Below are 23,874 nucleotides of genomic sequence, written 5' to 3' on the forward strand. Positions count from 1 at the left end.
CTGCAAATTTTGGCTGGAGAAGACTCGCATATATAGGCGGGGCCAGGCTACATAATTCCAGCATATAAACGACTTTTGTTGATCTATTTACTAGTTTATTGTCACAAATAAATCCCTACGAACTTAAGAAACATTTTGGACAAATGATAGCACAATTCTGACTGATAACATTCCGCATTGGACCTGTGTGTCCTCACGCATTGGGCCTTCCGCCTCCCTCCTCTCTCTTGCCTGCTCTGGTTGAAGTTGGATAAATGGGACATTCTCGATGACATCGAGATTTCAACGATTTACGGGGCATGAGTAAGAGGACAGAGGAAAGAGGCCGTACGCAAATAGAGCTTTGACAGGAGAGTGACCCATCTATCTATTCTGGTGAACGCAAATAGAGCTTTGAGATGAGCCCCATCTATACTCTGGAGAAAATGTTTATGTAGACTCAAGTCTTTTTCTCACAAAGTGCCATGAAATTCTTGTGTGTTCAGATTAGAAATGAACTGTATTTACTTGCCTCAATATACATGCAGAGACTTGCATAATCTGTGCTGTTATTTCATGATTTCATTTCACATTGTCTTGATCATTACCTCATGTTCTCATTCAGCAGTCATATGCGACCCTCCACCCTCAGAAGAAAGGATGTATGCCTGCATAAACAGGACATGATCACCTCTTGTAGGGGAAACGAAAAAGTTAGTTATCAGCAGAAATCTGATGATAATCTGCAAAAACCATCTGCACCGTCATTTTTGTGTGCAGCACAGTTGCTCAAACATATTTTGAACTAATAGTTCACATAGACGTACAATCATTGACGGGCCAGTCATGTTCTTACAGAACAGGATAGCATTAGAATAGTCTGTTTTTGATATTTTAAATATGAAGAGACAGATAAAGTATGATAAAGTAAACACCTGTTACCAAGATCTAAATAGTCAACCATTATTCTAGCCACCATGACCTAATGCAAGACCTACTTTTCATTCTACTAACAGCAATCATTTCAACAATGTGTAGTTTGACCAGTGTTAAACTGGAATGATTAGAATTCTAAGAATAGTAGATACAATTTGAATAGATTAATAAACAAAAATAGTGTATTTTACATGTATTTCATGACGAAAGGTTTGAGAGCACATGCAAAGCTTTCCCCTCAATCAGCTAGAACAACCACAGCTGTTAACCATCCACCTGCTGAGACAGCAGAGGGTTACCACCAAAAAAAGAACTCAAAACAGACAAAAAGAACAAATAGACTCAGGCATCAACAAGTGCCAAACAAAAGACTTAAACTCAAGCAAACATTACAGAAAAATAAGCCACACTCCACCTCCCAGCAACTACTACATCCATGCACTTAGACACCTAGCCGCATTTTATTGACCAACGTGGTAATAACATGTATACCGGTATGCCTGTTAACGGTGAAAATAAGCAAACATGGCAACATGGCGCCCATGATTTGAGTTTGCCAAACTCTCCATATATTGCTCTGAATTATATCTTAAAGGCCTGCTGTGAAAGCTCTATGATCACACTGTCAATCTTTGCATTCTGTCTTTGAACATGATCCTCATGAATTATATTAAATATGTCTTGAAGTTCAACTACAGTACAGAATGTGCACAAGAGCAAGGTGTCCTCGGTAAGAGTGATGGAACTCAGAGATACATACAGTATCTGAGCAATTTCCTTCCCACTTCCCACATTTCATGCTCCAGTTAGCATCACATTCTTTCACTTTTTTTTACTGTCACTATAAGGTCTCACAGTAGTACATAGTACTACATAGTAGTAGGCCTACATAGTACATCCATGTTTCAGGGATATTAACCAGGTCTCTTAGATCCATTTACTTGCATTGACTTGTCAACTTGTATACCTTAATTTCCCAACTATTAGCCACCCCTGCTGAAAAAAACAGCAAGAAACCAGCTTAGGCTGGTAGCTGGTTTTAGCTGGTCTTTGCTGGTCTTTGCCCAATACACAGTTATTATTGCTGGTCTTTGCTGGTGTAGCTGGTTAGGCCACCAGCTAGACATGCTGGCGTGACCATCTGAGGAAGCTGGTCGTGCTGGTGTGACCAGCCTGTCGTTTGGGATACAACTGGTTTAAGATGGTCATGCTGGTGACCAGCCTGTCAAGCTTGACAAAGATGGTCAAGCTGGTTTTCTAGAATAACCAACATAAGCTGGCGTGGCCAGTAAAAACCAGCAATGTAGACCAGCAACACCAACTAAAATGACCAGCTTAAGGTGGTACGACAATCAAAACCAGCTGAATTACCATCATAAGCTGGGTAAACCAGCTGAAGAGTTTTGCTGGTCTAGCTGGTTAACCATCAAAGGGTGGTCAAATAAGCTGGTTAACAAGCTGGTCAACCAGCAAACCACCTTTAGCTGGTCAGGCTGTTTTTTTCAGCAGGGACGGCTTATACATTGACACAAAGGCAGTATTTAACTAGCCTGACTCTCGCCAGACCCTTGTAATTCCGCCATGCTCCATCAGAGGTGTTTCGCTGAGTTCAGCGAACGACAAGAATCTGGAGAGAGTCGGGTCAGTATTTAACATTTTGCAACATGAAACTGGAACAAACTGCCATAAGATGTCAGGTATTTCAAATGTGGACGCTTGTACTGTGGTTTTGCGATTGTTGTAACAGAAACAGTGCAACAGCAGCCAGATGGTAGGTAGATGTGCAGTATGTCTGTTAGGGCAGTGGTTCTCAAGGTGAGGCCAGGGGGCTCCTGGAAGTCCATGACCCACAGCCTTCTGCAGAGATTTGGAGATGAAAGCGGTGATGCATTGGGCAGTTTTCACCACCCTCTGTAGTGCTTTCCAGTTAGAAGCAGAGCAGTTGCCATACCATTCTGACACAGTTGGTGGAAATGCTTTCGATGTTGATGGTGCAGCGGTAAAAGTTCACCAGGATCTGAGGAGACAGGTAGACCTTTAGTCTCCTCAGGAAGAAGAGACGCTGGTGATCCTTCTTAATCAGGGTAGAGATGTTGAGGGTCCAAGAAAGTGCCTCAGAGCACTTAGACTCGGCACAGTACTGTAATATCCTCACTCCAAAGTGAAACTGAATGTGCAAGAGTGATGATATTACTCCACCACACAACATATCCCTCTTACCCACTTAGAAATGTACAACGTTTTATTTTGTCTCATACTTCGTATGACTACTCGTGTTCCTGTATTGCAATAGGGAAAACTGGAGATGTTTGGTCATTTCTAATTCATATATGTTTGGATCCTAATGAATGAACTGGGCTAGTTAAGTGCTATCAATGTAGCGCCGCGCGCCAGAGCCAGTGAGTGCACGCGTTGAAACGTGAAAGGTATGTATCAACTCATCTTAGTTAAGGGAATAAGGTAGTTTAATATGAAAAAACGGTGAAGTGTTCCTTTAAGGCTTGTTACAATGGAATATTTAGGCACCGGCATGATAGAGGTGGTTTTAAAGCATGCAGACAGGCATGCATTAAACAGGCTATTGTACATCAAACACCCACCCACCAAGCCTCAGGTCTGCCTGGTGCAGCATGAAATTCCCTTGATAATGAAGCACTTGTGCGACAACCCTACCAGCGGATTCCCCTCTTCCCAGTATAATGCTGTAAGGGCCCACATTCAACAGCTCCTAGGCCATAAAATCATTAGGGAAAGCAGTAGCCCAAACATATCTCCCCATGTTGGTACAAAATAACGATGGCAGCCTTCAGATGTGTGTGGATTACAGGCAGCTGAATGGCAAGACTAGGAGAGATGCATATCAACTTCCAAGGATTGAGGAGACCCTTGATGCCTTGACAAGAGCAAAGTGGTTTCTACCATTGACCTAGCTAGTGGTCATAACCAAGTGGTGAATGAACTCATTACAATGCCTTTGGTCTTGCAATGCATCGGCAGCCTTCCAGCATTTAACTGAGCGAATGTTTGGGGATAAATGTTTTCAATCTGTTTTACTGTATTCAGTTGACACTATTGTTTTTTCTAACATTGTCCAAGAACACCTGCAGCTGTTTAAGGAAACATTTTCCCAACTCCAGCAGCAAGTCCTGAAGGTAAATCAAATACCTTGGTTACCTGTCAAAGGATGATGTGGCCACAGATCCAGCTAAAGTGGCTGCAGTATAAGAGTGGCAACGACCTCAACATCTGGCAGAACCCTCATCCTTCCTTGAATTCACTAGCTACTATCATAGATTTGTGGAGGGCTTTGCAAAATTAGCGATACAACTCCATGCTCTAGTGGCCAGACTGTGTAGCTCCTGCCGAAGGGGTAAGACACCTAATCTCTCTGGATGGCTCTTGGGATGGTCAACCCCATGAGATTTGTAATTGCACCTGTTTTAGCCACTGCTATTTGCCTGGTATGTGGACAGGTGGTGCAAGGCGTGCAGACAGTGTATCCTGGCCAATGCTGTCAAGCATAAAATAAAGTTGTAGAAAGTGCACGCACATCAGGTCAGTTCAGTTCAGTTTACTTTATTAGTACCCGTATGTAGATTTGTTGTGCAGTAACAGGAGAGGGCGTCACACAAACATCGATGACAGGACAAACAGGAGACGGGTTAACACACAGCATGAAACAGACATGGGTACCTCCGATGCTCACTGAGCAGGATCAAAAGCAGATAAGATATGACAAAGTGTTGATACAAGGGACACTAGGTTTAAAAACCATTTTCAATAAATAGAAATAAGTAGATAAATAACATCCAACTTGTACAGGTGCAAGTTAAAATGAATGCCGAACCCGCACACTGTTGCTGCTGCTCCCGAAGTGATTTAATGACACAACGTTTCGACCAAGGATGGTCTTCGTCGGGTGTTAACAGAGCAACAGGACTGGAGGGGATATATACACATGACAATAGGTATTGTTCTCAACTAGCCAATCAAGGCTTAAGTGACGTCATGCAGGGCAATTAAGTACTAAGTACCAAGTCTCTTCAATGCAAAAGTATTTAGGACAATATTACATAATGTGTATAGGTACAGAGATGTTTGCTCACTGGATACAAAATATACAAAATATATATATTTTGATACTTAATTATTTAATTTTATCAGGGTAATTTCTAGAGGCGTGTCTACTCTTTATGGAGGACACTTCTGCATTGAGTTTTAACTTTCATATGATCACCTCATTGTGACATGAGCTGCTGGGGCAGTGGTAATTGTATCGTCAGCTAGTTTCAAGCAAAAGCTTGATACAGAAAACATACACATAAACACACACACACACACACACACACACACACACACACACACACACACACATAAACACACATGCACATACATACATACACACAGTAGACAGGCAAGCATACGCACGCACCTGCACGCACACACACAAACACTACACGCACACATGCAGAAACACCCACACGCATACCCACACACACACCCACACGCATACCCATAAACACGCACACACACACACGCCCAGCCTAAGATTGCTTCACGACCTTCTCTTGATCTCTGCTCCCCCACATACACTGTCGGAACAGGAAGTGCCCATGCCCAAACTGTCCAAAATCTCTTGGTTAATGCTGAAGCATTCACACACACCCACAAGTGAACATACACACACAGAGACACATAAAAACACACACAAGCAGCAAGCACAGGCAGACACACACACACACGCACAAAAGTTGCAGTAGGATGGAGTAGGATATGCAAACATATAAGCTTGATTTATTTTTGTGGAGAGAATGTGCAGGACTGATTTTGTACCGCTTTACATCTAGGTCTGTATCAGTTCCTTTAGTTTTCATGCACTATTTTGTTTTTGATTAAAACTAGCTGACGATACAATTATCATTGCCTTAACACAACATCATGGGTCACGTAGCCTAGTTGCAGTCACATAGCCCTATCTACCACAGTGGACTCTGATTTTTCTTTAAATTTTGTTTCATATATTAAGTGAAAAATGCTGACGAGACCATTATCCTTGCCGCAACACATTGTCGGGTGACACGTAGTTGCAGATAGTTCTAGGCTACCTCTGACATGTCAAAACGAATGAGAAAGCTACTGGTTAAAGATGCAATAGGGCCGACACTGGTGCTTATCTGTACTGGAAATGTCATGCTTAAATTTAGTGGATCAAATGTAGTGCTGCTTGGCTATGGATGGTGCTTTGGGCTGAAAACAAACATTTGTGTGTTTGTCTGGCTCCTCGCCCTTGTGTGCAGTATTCCCTCCATAATTTGACACAGAGTAAAGAAAGACAGCTGTGCCAGAGGACGAATCAAGATTGAAAGAGCAAAAACTGCAAAAAAAAAAAACTGTCTCAGAACTGCAGATGTGCACATTTCCCTAAGACAACGTGTTCAGTCTTCAAAAACAGGATGGGGGAAATGGAAATGATTATAATCTACTATAAGCTGGGCAGGGTTGTCAACTCTCACGTAGGCCTATCTAGCGTGACACTCACGCTTCAATCAGCATCAATCTCACGTTCTCACGCACATGCAAGAAATGTCATGCTAAATCCATTCTTCTTTGTTTTCAATCCGTTCATTTTCTATTGATGACTGGACTAGACCCCAACATATTGTTTCTAAATGACGGGACAAAGTTAAGGCATAAATAGGCTCTTTAGACCAACAGCAGGTATAGGCCTAGATCTAATATCTGCATGTTCTCAGTGCAGTTTTCTCTTTGTTGATTAGCTGACTATTTTAATCCCGCCCCCAACACCTTCATGGAACACACTGCTACTTAGATCTATGAGGCAGACATACACAAAGTGGGGCCACCTATAATTTTATGTTGAATTATTGTCAAAGTAGCCAACCCATCACACAGATAGGCTATCACACCAGAGGGATTTGTCCAATCTTATGAACGGTGCTAACCGCTATTTGCTGTGATAAACGGTTTGTGAGATAATTAACTAAGAATTTTCAAGAAATCACATTACTCTACAAACAGCTCTGCGCCTATCTTTATTTATCTTGGTATAGGTGGAATCTCTCACAAACTCTCAACTCAACACATAAAAACCATACAGTGGGGGGACCCTATGCTAAAGTTGACTTAAAAGAGTAATATAAAATCATCTGTGTGTGTTCCTTTAAAGGCCAGCTATTTCATGGAGCTCAATGCAAATCAAACAGGCTAATAGGCTAACTGAAAAAAAAAACACCATGCCAATCTCTAGCTATGGTGAAGGGTAGGCTATGTGATGATGTGGGGCTATTTTCATTCCAAAGGCCAAGGGAACTTTATCAGGATGCATAGTATCCTGGATCCATGAAATAGCTGGCCTTTAAAAATGAAAACATAATATAACATTCTCCTGCTCTTATGGGAATTTAACATATGGGTCAAATACTTATGCCCACTGTATTTAAGGAAGAACCTCTATTTATTTATGATACATTCTTCAAATTGGTGTCCGGTTTGATTTTTTTTTTTTGATTTTTTTTTTTAAATTAAGGCAATAAGATAAATTGTCAAAAGATGATTTATATTCCTCTTTTTAGTCAACTTTAGCATGGGGTCAAATACTTAAGTACCATGGTTGATTGGTTGCAGCAGTGCTGCACTCCCTCTCCAAATTTCAGAACGTCTCGCCCATTTTTGAAAGCCTTTTCCAGAAGTGAAGTGGGTGGAGCTATGGGGTGAAGTGACTCTTTAATGATTTATTTTCACAAAATGATAAGCATGCATAGCCTGGCCCTGAAATCACCGCGCAAGGCAGGATGGGAACACCCAGGCTAAAGCATGCAGGTAAGGGTCTTAAAACTGAGCTGTGCTTAAATTGATCAATACATGATTTCATAACAGGCCAAATAGAAAACAAAAGTTAAATATTAAATCTAGCCTAGGAACCTAAATATTAAAATTAGATGATGCAGGCTACAGTATATAGAATCAGATAAAGTTGGATAGCTCCAGAACTCACACTAATGGCTTGTGTCGTAAAGGAGCCATACTACTTTTATGACACTAGCGCTGTTCTGTTGACCTTTAGGTGTTGCTACTGGGCATGAAAGACAGGGCATTTTGATTTGAAGATACAGGTTGATGGTCTACCTGCTGGGCATTACTGCCTGACGCACCTCCAACGGTGCCTTTTCAGTGCTCCCCTGACTACCTTAGTGGGCATGCTTGGGTCATCAGCTGGGGACCACCAGTCATGGATGTTTCGCTCCTTTAACCCCAGTACATCTCCTGGTGGCGGAGCGATGGCAGGGATCTCTCCCTACCACCCCCTGCTGATGCCCTAGGTGTTCGACCCCCACCCCTTATGTTTCCTCTTTAGCCACAGCCAGAAGCTACCCCTCTCTGCCTCCTCTGCTAGCTCCTTGATGGCTTTCCGACGCCCTGCTCCCGTGCAGCCAATGTCACGAAGCAGGCAAACCATTGAGGACCCGACAAACCCCCTACATCCCACTTCGACAGGGCATGTGATGGCTTTCCACCCCGCCTCTCTGCATTCTGCCGCTAGGTCTGCATACTTGGCGCGCTTGCGCTCGTTGGCAGCCTCCATACCCTGCTCCCACGGGACAGTGAGCTCCACCAGCAGGATGGTCTTGCGTGGCACTGACCACATGATCAGGTCTGGCCGGAGCGACGTCTCAACAATTTCCCTGGGAAATTGGAGCTGTCTCCCCAGGTCGACCTTCATGTTCCACTCACTGCCGGGTGAGAGGAGTCTTGCTGTTGCCCTCTGGTGGGCAGGATTGGGGTTCTCCCTAGCCCTTGCAAAAATGATGGGCAGACTCACTGGAGTGGAAGGTCTGCTGTTAGCCTCCTGTCTGCAAGACTCTGCCACCTCTGCCAGCTTCCTCAGCACCAGGTCGTGTCGCCACCTGTAACGGCCTTGGGACAATGCAGTCTTGCAGCCTGATAGGATATGCTGGAGGCTTGCGTTGATGGTATTGCAAAGGGGGCAAGTCTCTTCTGCACCAAACCATTGGTGGAGGTTTCGGGGACAAGGTAGATGATAGTAATAATGAGTAATGTCCAACATTGGTGGTAGGTTTAGAAAAGCACATTTTAATCATATTGCAAATCAAATACTAATAACTGTGACCAGGGCCACAACAACCCCAGGGGGAAAATACAGGTCTTTTCAAGTGCAATCAATGAATTAATTGTATATTGAGACTTTTCCATTTATATGTATATAGATAGATAGATAGATAAATAGATAGATTCTGGAGAGAGAGAGAGAGAGAGAGATTTTACAGTATACATTTATGTATACTGTATTGCATGTTGTACAATGTATATGTAATTGTCTGTCCATACATCTATTCTATGTGTACATGTAACTGAGCTTTGGCAATAATGTTATTGAAACGTTCATGCCAATAAAGCTTCATTGAATTGAATTGAATTGAATTGAGAGAGAGAGAGAGACCATGAATTAAACATAGCAAAAGAGTCCAGGGACAGACATTTTTAAAATAGGGTTAGGTTTTTTTTTTGCTGTGTGCGCGCACTATGACTTCACAAAATCCCACTCTAGCCAAGCACTTGAAGTTGAAGTTGTCAAAAGCTGCACATCCTCAACTCAACACCCACACCCAAATTCTCACTTATTCAACTGGAATTTACATCTTTCCTCCTGTGATGTTGTCAGATAAGGGCAAAGCTTTCCTTCACCACCAAACTCTCCACACATGCAGCCACACAGTTTCACATACTACATTGCTAAAACTTTGATGCTGTGCCTGAAAACCTTGACAAGAAAGTCTAATATACTATGACAGAATCCTCAAGAATGAACATGACAGAATAGACCCATTCAATGTTCAACCAGAGCCTACACATATTTGGGTGAGCGTGGAGTCAGACAAATAGACCATCATGTTGAGCTGTCAAGGAATTAACTGTCATTGTCAACCCAGGACCACAAACTGTACCTTAATAAATTAGTCTTAGCTAATGGCAATTGTCTGCTTGATTTTTATTTATTATTTTATTTGTCAGGGACAATGCAGCGCACATTATTACAAACATAGCTATCACAATCAATGCCATATAACAATGTCTGTAGATGTGTTACTGTACATAGAAGGTTTCTAGCCAGTTGGCTAATTTGCAACCCCAGTCCCTGGTTAGACCTCTCTAAAAACCATGTTGTAGTCTAAAAGTATTCTAAAAAGTGTGGGCTATACTGTACGTGTGCAAACACCTCTCTATACACATAGAAACCAACAAAACATCAAGGGTAATATTAGTGTTCATACCCTGACCATACACAACAGAATAACCACAACATACATATTGATTATTGATTATTCCTTGATGTTTCAGTCAATTCACACACACACACACACACACACACACACACACACACACACACACACACACACACACACACACACACACACACACACACACACACACACACACACACACACACACACACACACACACACACACACACACACACACAATTCAATGGGATGAAAAGCTTTCTGACCCCGATATGCATATGCGTACACATTTTTCTCCTGAGGTAAGCCTTGAAGGGGTCAATAAACACAATGATGCCATCCATTTCATTAACTGTCTGCCCCGCGTGTTGGCCTGATTGAGATTAATTCAAGGCAAGAGCTTCATCTGTAGCCATCCACACAGTGAACATCTCAGACAAGCTGTCCACAGCAACTGCACTGTCCGGCTCTTAGCGCTCCTTTAGGGCAGCGCTGATGGCCCTCTTCAAGGCAGACAGCCACGTGAGCTTGTTGTCCTCTTTCTCCGTTGCACAGATCCACTGACGCTTTGGGCCCTCCAGCACAAAAGCGTTGTGAACATCTATGAAAGGAACATCAGAACTGAGTCAATGTATATCAGCAGACTGATTGTAAAGAAACATACTCGGTTGCACCACATACAATAAAGATTGCAACACACAATTGCAGTTCTCTTTGAAGTCTGCAGAAGAACAGATGAAAATGAACATGTCCTTTTGCCTGTACTGTACCAAGCACAGAGACAGCTAATCTGGATCCATTTGCTAACCTGATCTACTGTACCTGCAATTACAATGAAGAGTCAGAATTGATCGGATGTTAACACAGTACATTAAGATTCAGATGAGCCACTACAGTATGGCCATTAGCTTGGATGTCAAAGAGTTATCAAAAAAGTCAGGGAAAAGATAGGGGTTCAAAGTTCTTAACCATGACTTCTCGTCTGTCTTTTCTCTACTGGGTTCATCTGTACTGACTACCTTTCAGTTATTATGGAGGATCAAGATTTGAGTCAGCTTAGAAATGCAGTACACTTCGAAGGGATATTGAGAAAGTCATATAGTACACTTACATTTGGTGTCTGCTATGTCTCTGAGGACAAGACTATGGAGCGCCACAGAGGCCAAAAAGGTATGGGATGTCCTGAGAGCATGGCTGTATGGCTGGTAGGAGACATGCCTCTCACTTAGCACCAAAGCGTCATTAAAAAGGAACAGTCCCAAATCTCTGACCTGCTCGTACATCCTGACAAGAAGCACCACAGAGAACAGAGAAAGGGAATAACTACCAACAAACAAGTTGTCTATGATTCTTTGATGAAGTCATATGATTTCCTATCCTATTACAATGAAGATGTAATTGGCCAGTATGTGTGCCTCATGTAATGGAACACATATCAAAATGATTGTTGTGCTGATCTGTAGATCTCTGGTATTTATGTTACTCATGCAGTTGGTTTAACCTCTTCTTCTCATTCACATTCATTTGATGATCCAATATATGACAGATATTACATTTAGTTTCTGGCTTCTTGTCTTACCTGAGGGAAGCAATGATGTCCTCATTTGAGCACTTCAATAATGCCACATCTTGTGTTGTGATTAAATATCTATCCCCCTCTTTCAAATTCTGAAATGACAAGTTTTGAAACCATATTAGGAACTACAGAACTGTATTCCGTGTTATGTTTAATGGAATGCTGTGGCCAACCTACCCCTGAGCTGGCTCTGAACTGTAACAATATAACACCTTGTGGTGGAAATAACAGGCTCATATAATCACTACCTACCTCAGAAATATCTCTCTAACTTCCCTTGACACTTTGGGCCTTATTTTTTTTATTCAGTCATTCGAACATTATTGGGGTAAATGTTGCTTTTTTCAGGCTATGATTTCGATGGCAACCTGTTGTCAGTCAATAGTGAAAGTAACTGTGTATAACTATTTTGTCATTGATTATGGTGACAAAGTTTGATTTTGCCCATGAGTTAAAATGATACACGAGTATAGATGTGTGGTTATATACTGTGCTAGGTTTTAGTACCAGTGACCATCAAAATACTGATACGCTGTTTGAAGTCGCACTGCTTGTTGTTAGAGGGAATGACAGATGTCACTCTGATTGGTTTAAAAGGATGTTACGCCAAAAACACACCTCTGGTTAATTAAAAGTATTAGTACCACCTTCTTCAACAATGCGCCAGATGGAATCAACATGCATTTGGGCTGGCCACGCCCAAAAATGTAATCTAAATATATTATATAAAATATAATATATATAATTTTTGAGCAGGTGACAAAGCGTTTTAGACCGTCACGATAGAAGCCTTTGTGTGCGTGGCCTATCTGCAACCCTGAGCATGACTCATATTACACATCTTTGCCTGGATCTCTTCCTGTTAAGCTCTGTCAAACCTGGCGGCTGTCATGAATAATGTAGGTGTTTGACTTTACTGGGCAGCTCTGAATCATCCGCTGGGTCTCCTGCATTCTCACGTCACTGTCAACACTCCTCTTCAGCTGAAACCAGGTCATGGGGAACGTGAAGGAAATGTTTTAGATGAGGAAGAGGAAGACAGAAATGAGAAAACTGAATCAATTCCTCACACTGTAATAACTTGTTATATGTGAAGCATTTTCTATTGAATAGAAAATGACATTGGCAGACCGTCAGCATCTAGATTATGCAAACACGCAGAATGTACAAACAGCTGTAAAAATGACTAACATTTAAAAAAAATATAACCACTGTCTTCTTATCATGCCATTTAAGAATTACGGCAAAAATGGTTGTGGAGGTGCTGCACCTTGCATAAGAAGGACCTGTAGCTGGACAATGTGCTCAGGGCAGACGTTAGGTGGCCGTGGTCTTTGTTTTCAGGAGGGGTGTGCACAGACAGGGCCTGCAGTAGAGACACATACTCCTCAATACGGGCAGAGGGGGTTAGCAACAGCTCCTGGAGACTTCATGGCGAGGAGCATTGGGAAACAAAAAGGAGAGAGATTAAACATACAGTGCATTACTTTAAGCTACACAAATGCTTCCAGTAACATCACATATAGCGCTAATAAGGTCAATATAACTTTTCCACCATCTTCCACCCATGGTCACAGATATGAGTTTCTTCTTAAAATTCTGCGCCTGGCAAGACATAAATGGTGTTTTGTGGGTAGAAATTGGGAATAGTAAGCTGAAGCATCTGTTTCTCAGTTTCCAGCACAGCTGTGCACTGGACACTTGAGATTGTAGTTTGATTAGGGGCTGATTGCTGTTTTGTAAAGCATGAGGAAAGTCTCTTTGATCTTGCTTTTTAAAGACCGTGATCAAATCATCAAGTGCTGAGGTTCAAAAAGGGCAGGTTTATTGCTTCAGCAAACTAAACATTAGTTTTCAAATGCACCAACATAGCTGCAAATGGGATTCTTCATGGCTTATAGTGAATTATAAATGCCTTTTTATGTTAACTTAACATAACGTGCCATTGAACTGCAAGAGTGATGGTTGTAGAAAATGTCCCTTTTACCAGTAAAAATGTAAAACTACTTTCACCGCAGTTCGTACCTTAGCATAAATGTATTCGGTGTTCTATCGTGTCTTTTCAAAAAGGATCGAAATGCAGGTAGCATTTCTTTGCACTGTAAGAAGACAACAACATGAACATGTTCAGTCATTTTGTTTCATGTTTTGTACACTGTTTGCCTGGCAATATGATTACATCAACATGATAGAGAGAGTGATAGAGAATGGCATATTCATCACTCATTATACATATCATCCCTCACTTACTACAGACTGTATTGTTACAAAAAAAGCACATTTTTGGTTCGCCAACATATGCCAGCACATGTACCTTGTCTATGGTTTTGAGGATAGTCGGATAATTATTGAAGAAATTGGTATAGACCCACAGCTTGGTGCAGAATTTTTTGAATATGTCACCAACACACTGCTGTGGATTCCATTCCTCTAGACGCTCAGTCAGGTCCCTCAGAAAGACACTTCACGAAAGACAGTTAAAAAATGTTTAGTTTTTTTTCTACTTTCTGGACATAACTAGTCAAAGACCAAACCCTTACCTGTTGACCTCCAGTATATCGAGGACAGGAGTGAAGACCATGAGCATGTTGGCAGAGCTGAGGAGGGCCCGGTTGGAGTCCAGGGCCGCCCTGAGAGGGGTGTAGTACTCTCTTCCCACACTCTGGAGGTGCTGGATGTATCGGCTCTCACTCCGCTTCAGCTCTCTGGCCACCGCCCAGCGCCTGTTCGCCTCACTGACAATGTCCTGTGGGGGGGACATGGATGGGGAGAGGTGAGGACAGGACAGGCATGCAGAGAAGAGACCATGGAGAAGGAGAAGATGAAGCAGAAGGAGGAGAAGGAGAAAGAAATATTCCACACAGCGTAGGACATGAGCACGGACCTGTGGCAGCTCAAAGAGTGGACTGAGGACTCCTTTATTTGTGCTCTTGGTCTGGCCCGCCGTGTCAGGCTCCATGCCAGCAGTGCCCTCGGATCCTCTCATCAAGAACCTACCCAGAAACTCCACAGGCCTCTCCTGCACCACCACACATTCAGGAAGCTCATCGACAACCACTCACATAACCATGGCTGAGGTTTCACATCAACAGCCCAAACATCATTAATAAAACATCAATATACAGTATATGACTGTACAGTAAGTGCTATCTTAAGTGCTTTAGCCATGTTAAATACTTTATAATAAAGTAGTTGTCAGTAAATGTAAATAAAGCTATAGTCTACTGATTTGTAATGGGTGAGAACACATGTACAGTGTACAGTAATTTTAGGTGATGGTATTTGGCAGACTACTTAACAATAATAGTTTAAAATGTAAAATAATAGTAAAAGAATATAGTTTCAAATAATCTCACAGGTCTTTCTACACACAGTGCCATCAGGGCTTCAGTCAACACTGTTGTGACCTCAGACTTGACAAGGGTGTCTGGTAGGTTCACTCTGTCACACAGAAACTGACCTAAAGAGATAACACGAGAGTCATAGGATTTATCTTAAAAGTTACTACTGAACCAGATATTTTCAAACCCATTAACCCACGTCTACATAACCAGATGCTGAAAACGAAGCAAACATGGAATAAGCAAACAAGGGCTGATTAAACATTACCGTATCAGTGATATACATTGCAATATCTTTGATAACAGACTACTAAAGTCATCCATACCAAAAGATTGGATGGTCACATTATATAAGGAATTTCTCAAGCAGTAACAGTTGGTATACATCACTTCAGGACATGACAACACTTAAATAACTTGACAAATTAATCTTCAATGAACTGAACATTAATACAATTATGAATAGGACAGCACTTCAAATACACTTTTTAATCACCACACAGACTTTTAAGGCCAGGCAGCCTTCTACTGGTACTAATGGTAAAATAGTGCTGTCCTACTTGTTGTTACCCTCATTGTGTTCCAAGTCCATTTAACACATAATCCTTCAAAAGTCTTTGAATATGCCCAATTTAAGATAAGTGCATCAATTTTATTCCTAAAGAAAAAAAACGCCTTGTTGGAATTCATCAATGTATCCCTGATCTTCACCCAGAGAGAGACTCACCCAGCATGCGGCCCTGTGTCTCTCTACTCAGCCTGGGGAGCTGTGGCCCCATGTGCTCCCTGAGGCCCCCAAGGGCCTCCTCCAGCCACTCGGCCTGCCAGCACCAGCTCAGCAGGGGCCCCTCACTGAAGTACGTCAGCGGAGGGAACTGGCCTGCCCCACACCACTCACTGAGGACTGGAGAGAGTGAGAAGGACGTGGGTAAATCCATTTCTCACTCACAGAGGATGGTCTATACACTGAGCATACACTACAATCTTTCAGATTCTTTAATCCAACAATTTAACCCCCATAGAAAAAAAATACTAGTCTGATCTACACCTGATACAGGATACTCTGAGTTAAACTACTAAATACACTGTTTAGTTCAGATACTCTGAACTGAATATATGTGACCCTGCAAGGCGAAACCAGTCGCTTGGTAAAATTGACTAAATTAAGTTATTGAGAATATTAAGTGCTCACACGAACGGCCATAAACTAAGCTTTCCAATGATATATATCGAGGGTATTGCAGATAACCACATTCAAAGTTGACATGGTTCTCCCGTCACAACATGCCCGAAGAGGAGAAATCACCTTTTTAAGCGATGTGGACAACAGGAATGACTGCTAATGTGTTGAATCTTCACCAGGTTTAAGAGTCAAAACTGTAGTGGCAGAAAAAGTGGCAGAAAATGTGAACCGTGGAAAAGTCAAAAGATTACTTGAGATAGTTCACTAGATAGAAGTCTTAATATAACTGCTTGATTCCAGCTGGCTCTAAACCAAATAAAAATGTGCAGCAATGATAGATAACTGGTGTGAAAAGAATATTTACTTAGACTAGAAGAGTGATTTTACGTAAAGCTTAAAGAGACCCTATGCAACTTTCTGCAGGAGACGATCGCTCCTTGTTTACATCTGGAAGTCTGAGACGAAGAACCACGCTTGCAATTTATATATTTAAATATAGCCTATACATGTATAAATATACACGCTAAAGCTGTCGGGGAAGCTCTGCAGAGAAAATGCAAGCATAAAACGAGCGAAAACGAAAAACGAAACCGAAACCAGAGATGAAATCGCCAATCCTGCATAGTTCCTCTTTAAGTGTGGTTTTGTTTAACTTGAGTGTGTTTTTTCTTAATCCTTTAAAGAAAGATTGTTTAGCCTTTAAAGTGTTTAGTCAAGCTTATAGAGTAATGCTGTGTTAGAGTTTTAAGTGTAATAGTTTCTGCGTAGAGCCACGTAGGCAACATCCGTGTGCTGTGTCTGAATTTTAAGTGTGAAAAGTTGTGGGAAGCCACCAGAAAAATAAACAAGAGATAGACAAACAGCTGACTGTGATAAAAGGTTCAGCAGGGGATATACAAAAACGTCCCGTTACCGGGGCTCTACACACGCAGAGCTCTCCATCACCCCTTCGGAACTTCACCTACTGAGAGCAAGAAGATTTTTTTTATTAAATAAAGTCAGAACCCATGGGGAGCGCTGTTGCGCAGCAGGCTACAGCGCTCATACCACATATGGGTCCGAGTGCCCACAGGGACCCAGGTTCGAGTCCGGCCTGCGACCATTTCCCAGTCCCACCCCATCTCTCTCTCCACTTACTTCCTGTCTCACCCTTCACTGTCCTATACAAATAAAGGCAAAAAAAGCCCCAAAAAATATACTTAAAAAAAAATAAAGTCAGAACCCTAACCCTTGGTTAGGGATTCTGTTAAAAGGCAGCAGAGTCCTTTTGAGTTTTCTTTGCCTCCCCTGTGTCAACAAGAATATTGAACTTCTTGCAAGAGGCGCACGCCTAGAGGAGACCAGGTGGGAAGCTGGTAAGATTGTCCGTTTGAGGGCTTACTTTCTAAGACACTGTTAATGGGCAAAAACTTACTGCACAATATACTGACATACACTGGAGTAGCGAACTCAGCCGTGTATTTAGGAAGGGAAGTCCTATGTACTGATGCAGTCACAAAACCAACCGGACTTTATTTAGCGGGCGTGGTTCTGTAAAGAATAAAGTTCGGGGGCCTTTAAAAGGTCCAAATGCACATCACACAAGCAAAGATACGGAAATCTGTTTTTAGTAACTAATGTATGTAAAAACGGAGTACAAATTATCAATTAGATCTGTTATATGCCATGAATGCTATACAGATTTGTCCTAGAAAAAGCCCATATTGAATCACTTGGCCCTGTCAATAGAATTAGATTAAGTTTGTTGCATGTTTCCGGTGGGATAAGAGAAACTGTTTCCCCCAGCCGTGTTACACAACCTACAATTAGGAACATAGGACCCCTTTAACCCCAACTATTCACCCTCGTCACGAGGAGGAGAATATAATTATCTGAATTCCCAATCCCAAATTAGATTTACTAGTTGTCTTCTATGTCAGAAATCTGTCACTAGAACAGTTATATATGAATTTTTCTGACCACGAGGAATAGGTCCCCTTTGTCACTCCATTGACGGGCGACAGCCTTTGTAACAGGAGGAAGACTTTTAGAAATCATTGTCACAGATTAGTTTATGCAGTAAATGGCCAAGTCCTCCTATAAGAAGAGAATCACATAATTACAAGCACGATTGCAGGTAATAGGGAGAGCCTCCTATAAAATATCTACTTGTTGACCCTGAACTCCTGATTAAGGATCTTGATTCATAAAGAGAGAGAGCCTCTCCCTTGTATCAGTCCTTTCGTGCATCCTAAACCCGTTGAAAAGGGGCCTTTGCAACAGACACAACACTGAAAATGACCTCCCCTTTTTCGCAGAGCAGTCGCCTCACAAAGTGGAAAAGGGGAAACAAGCTATAGATAGTATACACACACAGATCTTTTTAGAAAGTGAGGGATTCACATATTGAGGGATTCACAAAAGTGAGGGATTCATATAGTGAGGGATTCACTGAAAATCTAAAAGGTTTATACGCACACACCCAGAGTAGCGATCTCAACTGTGACTATAGGAGCGGAGCACTGTAGTCACCAGAGTAGACACAAAACGCAACAAAACGTATGTTTTTCCGTGAAATTTGTTCACAATATGAAAGTTTAGACTGTAGACTGTATACTGCCGAATTAAGCGAAAACGTGAAATTCAACATTTCAGCTTGTACGTTTGTTTATTGTGTATTTGCTCAATATAGCATCAAGCGCAAAGCGATTGGTTTTGCCTTGCAGGGTCACATATAAAAAACTTCTAAAAATATTTTACTCTGCTGAATAAACCAATGCTATGTTCTAATGTGTATTGGACAGCCAGAAGTTATTGGAAGTGCAGAAGTTATTTGTTGCTGTTCCAGGACTTAACAGCCAATGGGGGCTTACTGTGTTGGTAGGAGCCGGTGCAGATGCCAGAGGGGACCCTAATGTCCAGCCCAGTCAGAGAGGCCAGCTTCCTCACCAGGTTGGCTCCTGAGGCTTTCCGTAGGTGGAGGAATAGACCAGAGAGTGTTCTTATATCAAAGTCACCACATACGCGTGGTTTAACACATTGACATTCACAAAGATTAGTATAGGCCTAGTATTTTAGCCACATACTACAGCCATACAACGGCTGGTTACAAGGTTCTTACAGTAAGTCCAATGTCAAAAAATAATCTTCTCTCGATAAATTGGATTCATCACAACAATTGTTTTCACTCACTGGAGGCTGCCAGAGGTAGGAATATATCCAGGCTTCCCCCCTCAGTCTGGGGAATAATCCAACCTGATATCTTTTCCCAGAATTCCCTCACCTTGGGATTAAGGACTGTGCTCTCACTAACAGTCAGTCCTGTAAATACATTTGACAGACATTTAACTTCCTTAATTTCTGCCAAGATCACAGACACTAGCAACACAGCAAAGTCCAGTGCAGAGCCCATACAAAGGATGACTACACATGTACAAAGAAAGAGAAACAAACAGACAGACAGAGACAGACCACAACAGACCACAACATTTGTACAACATTGTAAGAACATTAAAGATGATGTGTGTGTGTGTGTGTGTGTGTGTGTGTGTGTGTGTGTAAATGTATATTACTGTGTGTGTAAATGTATATTACTATATGATGTAATAGCACACCTTGTATGATATTAATGTGGTCAGTGCCCCCCTCTGTGAGGAGGCCTATGCTCTGCACCCTCCGGCCCTGAGTGAGCCTCTCAGCCTGAGTCAGAAGCAGCTCCAGGGTGGCAGTGCTGTGGTCATACAGGAGCGGCTCCACGGAGACACGAGCGCCAGCCAGCAGCAGCTGCAACACAAGTACTGTTGAGCAATTCACCTGCTCTTGGACTTGCAATTGAGCAAGAAACGTGTGCAAGAGCAAGAAAAGACAAAAGAGGAAGAACAATTTCTGAACAATACTCGCAATGCTAGCATTCTTTTTGGCTTACCCACCTCATATGCAGGTACTCTAGATGACATCAGGAGCAGGTTAACAAAAGATGGACCTGGACATGCTCTGAGACTTGGCAGCTTTATATGTGACCTGTGTGGAAAAAAGGATGTGTTGCTGACCATGTACTGTATCATATTTTGATAGGACACGACACCAAATCAGCTTTGAATTATTTCCCAGCAATGTCTCACTCTGCAGATACTGTATATTAAGAGACCTCATAGATGTTGTAAGTGATGTCTGCTCCATGTCTGATCTTGTGCTTAGAGAAAACACATCTTCTTTATCTCGCAGCAACAACTGTGACCGGCACTTTTCCTAGACATAAATGCAAACACACCCACATCCTTACACACTTGTAGTCAGGGATTGGCAAAAATACATCAAAATGTATTTTAAAATAAAACATCAAGGTCCCTAATATCAACATGAAATTAAACTACAAAATATCAAAGCCATAGCATATATCAAAATAAAATACTGTATTTTTGTATTTTGAAAATACTAAATACACTCATGAAATCACTTTGCACACCTTCAATTTCAGTCTATTTAATCTTTTCCTTCATCAGTACACTGACTGTTGATTAAGTGGACAGTGTTAGAGAGCAAGAGCTTTTCTCTCAATTATGCGGACCTGCCTGCTGTGCATCTCATAGCCTAAACACTGTCTCAGAGATGCACTCACAACTAAACTTGTCATAGTACAATGTGGAGACACGTCTCTGACATTGCCAATGCATGCCCAGATTGCTTGATATATTGCACTGTATAACCGGAAGTATCATGAACCTTTTGTTGGTTTTTAACTGGGTACCATGTAAATGGTGATGCATGCAATTTGTCAGATGGTGGGGGTACGTGAGCCGAGTCATGGCATAGAACCTGGTACACGGGGTAAAAGTTTGGGAATCACTTCCTTAGGGGATACATGAGTACATGAGCCAACTTTTTGAGTAATGTTGCAGGGCAACCACATAACTGCTGCCATTTCCGACTGGATGATTCAAGTTCTCATGAAACTTGAGGTTGGTGTATGTGAGAGTGAATCATCTTGCACCAATGAAAGGCTGCATTCATTGCGTTACACTTTTACGTCATATTACTAAATGCATTGATTTTACCAAAAATATTTGGCAATCTTTTTTAACTACTAACACACACACAACTATAAAGTATTCTGAAACAACCCAATAAAATACAAATGACAAAATACCATTTTGTATTGGTAATGAATTTCAGATAATGTATCATAAATACTGCACATCCCTGTTTGCAGTGCTGCATTTATATACTGTACTGATGAAACTTTCATAAACTCATACATTTTACTCTTCATTACATATCATCATAGTCATCAAATTCATGTCCACAAGAACTTAAATGTCTAATCCTTGCCTTACCCCCAAAATGACCAGAGATGAGGTTGACCCCATTCCTGATGGTTTCTGGTGGCCATGAACACTGGCCTGTGATCCAGCTGTCCAGCTGTTACTTAACCAGGCTCTTCTGGATTTCACTGAGCCTCCTATAGGAGAACACAAACCTATACTGTAAGTCAGGGGTGTCAAATATACGGCCCTGGGGGATAGATACGGCCCGTAAACAGGTTTTACAGTATACATCGACAATAAATGTGTGTTTTTTTGGGATGTCCAAAAACCGAATGACACAAATGACTACGGTCATAAACATCAATAATGTGTCATTAATGTGCATGACGCGTCATGTCATTCTGATGACGGTTTACATGTCACCCTATATAGACCCCTTCAAATAAAGTGTTACCAAATAGTCACATCCAGAATCACTGCATATTGGGCCCACAGGTGGACCTTATCTTGAATATACGGTAGTACATACTCTTCAAATCTGCAGCCTTTTCCCTGATGGCCTTTCGTATCATGTGCTCTCTCAGTCTCTCCTTCTTCTCCTTGGTGTCGTCAACGGTCTCGTTCAGGGTGCCATACACCTCTGCAGCCTCCCGTGGTGTCAGGTAGTCTAAACTTGAGGCACAGCTGATGTAGTGAGTTTTCCAAGCTCCAAACTCCCTGTTGGATGGGGTGTATGGCAGGAACCAGCCTCGTCGCACACACCTGTCCGACCATAAGCAGTCCTACAGATATCAAGAATTTTGAGAAAAGCAGGACACTCATTACAAATAATAATAAAGAATACTTTCAGTACTACATAAAAGTGCTTTCATTACACTATTAACAACACGAGGGGAATGCATGAGGATATGTGGGTTATCATTAACAGTAGACTATGGTTTTAATGCACCTGTTCTGCCAGAAACTTCCAGTGCCAGGACACTTGCGCAGCTTTGCAGAGCTCCATGGGGTTGAGGAAGGAGAGGATGTAGAGAGAGAGGCAACGAGGTAGCACTGATGTGAAATCCATGTGCTTGATTGGCACCACTTCTATCAGCCAGTCTCTAGCAAACCTGTTTACATGAGTAAGAATAGGCACAATCCACAACTCATGTAATTAACCTTCTAAGCAGGTGGATAGTCTGTTCTGACTCTGCAATTAGTTGACAAACAACAGTGTGATGTTTAAGTTTTAATTGGCTTTACTTCCGCTGTGAATTGGAGCATCTCAAAAGTAGAGCATCCATAAACTGTTTCCTCTGCTGGTCAGTCCAAAGGTCAAACCAATGAAATATTAGAGTTGTTCTCTCCTGAAAGAGCTGAAAACAGATAACAGCATTCACAGCTTATTGGAAATCATGAAAATGAAATATACTAAAAGGGCTGTTTCTAGCTTACCTGCTGATTTGACGATTTATTAATGATTGGTGTCCAAGCACTGAATCTGACATCCGAGACATTTTCATTCAGTAATCCGTCCATTAATGGGGGCTGGTCTCTGGACCTAAGATCCCACTCTTTGACGCAATAAGGACGTGAACACTAGCCGTTAACTGACTGAACGCCGCCTCATCCGCGGCTAGGTTTAACCGGCCATTCCCCGGCTAGGTCAGTGAGGACAAGAGGCGCGATATTCCAAAGCCGCCTCGGTGTAGGCGTAAACATGTAAGAACTGGGTGTGAAGTTGAACAGTGACGTACAACAACATAGGCGTGGAAGTCTCGTGACACTACTGTCATTCTCAAAACAGCGGTGCAGCTCTCTGTCAAGTTCTCTGCTCCTCCGTTTGATATTTCTAGATCTTCTGACTAAGTTTACTCTACTTAGCCAAACTAACGACATCACCACTTTCACTAGATATAAAGCAAACATTGATTTTCACTCGGTGCTATTCACTGACCGTAAAAAAAGTGTCATTAGTAGCCTATGCAGTATGCACCTGTTCTATACAGTCTGGTATGCACTGTTGTTTGTGGCTAGCTAGACTTGCTAGCTCGATGTGACACAATATTGTAGCACGGCTCGGATATGCTTGTGTTACGTTCATGCAAGGGGGAAATGTAGCCTACGGCTAAGATGGTTAAGCAGCCTGTTGTCATAAGATAGTTGACAGTTACGCATTATATAGGTGTACTAGATAGTCAGCTGATGTGTTGTGGGATAAGGGGTTTATGTTACGGGATGCCACCCATGTTGTGGGATATAGCCACGGGGATCTTAAACAGGCCACTTCCATGTAATGTCATCCCTCATATTCATCTGGTAATAAACATTTCCTAACAGAGTAATTCTTGCC

At 41.9% G+C, this 23,874-nt stretch overlaps 1 protein-coding gene across 1 annotated transcript; it reads right to left on the reverse strand.

The window, feature by feature from the left end:
* Window positions 1-9,996: 9,996 nt before the first annotated feature.
* LOC134068030 (epithelial cell-transforming sequence 2 oncogene-like) lies at window positions 9,997-23,060 on the reverse strand. Its single transcript, XM_062523531.1, has 20 exons — window positions 22,977-23,060; window positions 22,785-22,897; window positions 22,489-22,651; window positions 22,069-22,321; window positions 21,609-21,733; window positions 20,397-20,523; window positions 19,890-20,099; window positions 19,468-19,596; window positions 19,149-19,241; window positions 15,841-16,017; window positions 15,129-15,232; window positions 14,657-14,791; window positions 14,313-14,518; window positions 14,087-14,234; window positions 13,798-13,871; window positions 13,043-13,199; window positions 12,690-12,755; window positions 11,776-11,864; window positions 11,308-11,480; window positions 9,997-10,797 (listed from the first exon to the last, which is right to left on the reverse strand). The coding sequence occupies exons 1-20, from the start codon at window positions 23,058-23,060 to the stop codon at window positions 10,667-10,669; spliced, it is 2,757 nt and encodes a 918-aa protein (XP_062379515.1). The 3' UTR covers window positions 9,997-10,666.
* Between the last annotated feature and the right edge of the window lie 814 nt (window positions 23,061-23,874).

Source organism: Sardina pilchardus, chromosome 20, assembly GCF_963854185.1.
Source record: "Sardina pilchardus chromosome 20, fSarPil1.1, whole genome shotgun sequence".
Classification (NCBI taxonomy): Eukaryota; Metazoa; Chordata; class Actinopteri; order Clupeiformes; family Clupeidae; genus Sardina; species Sardina pilchardus.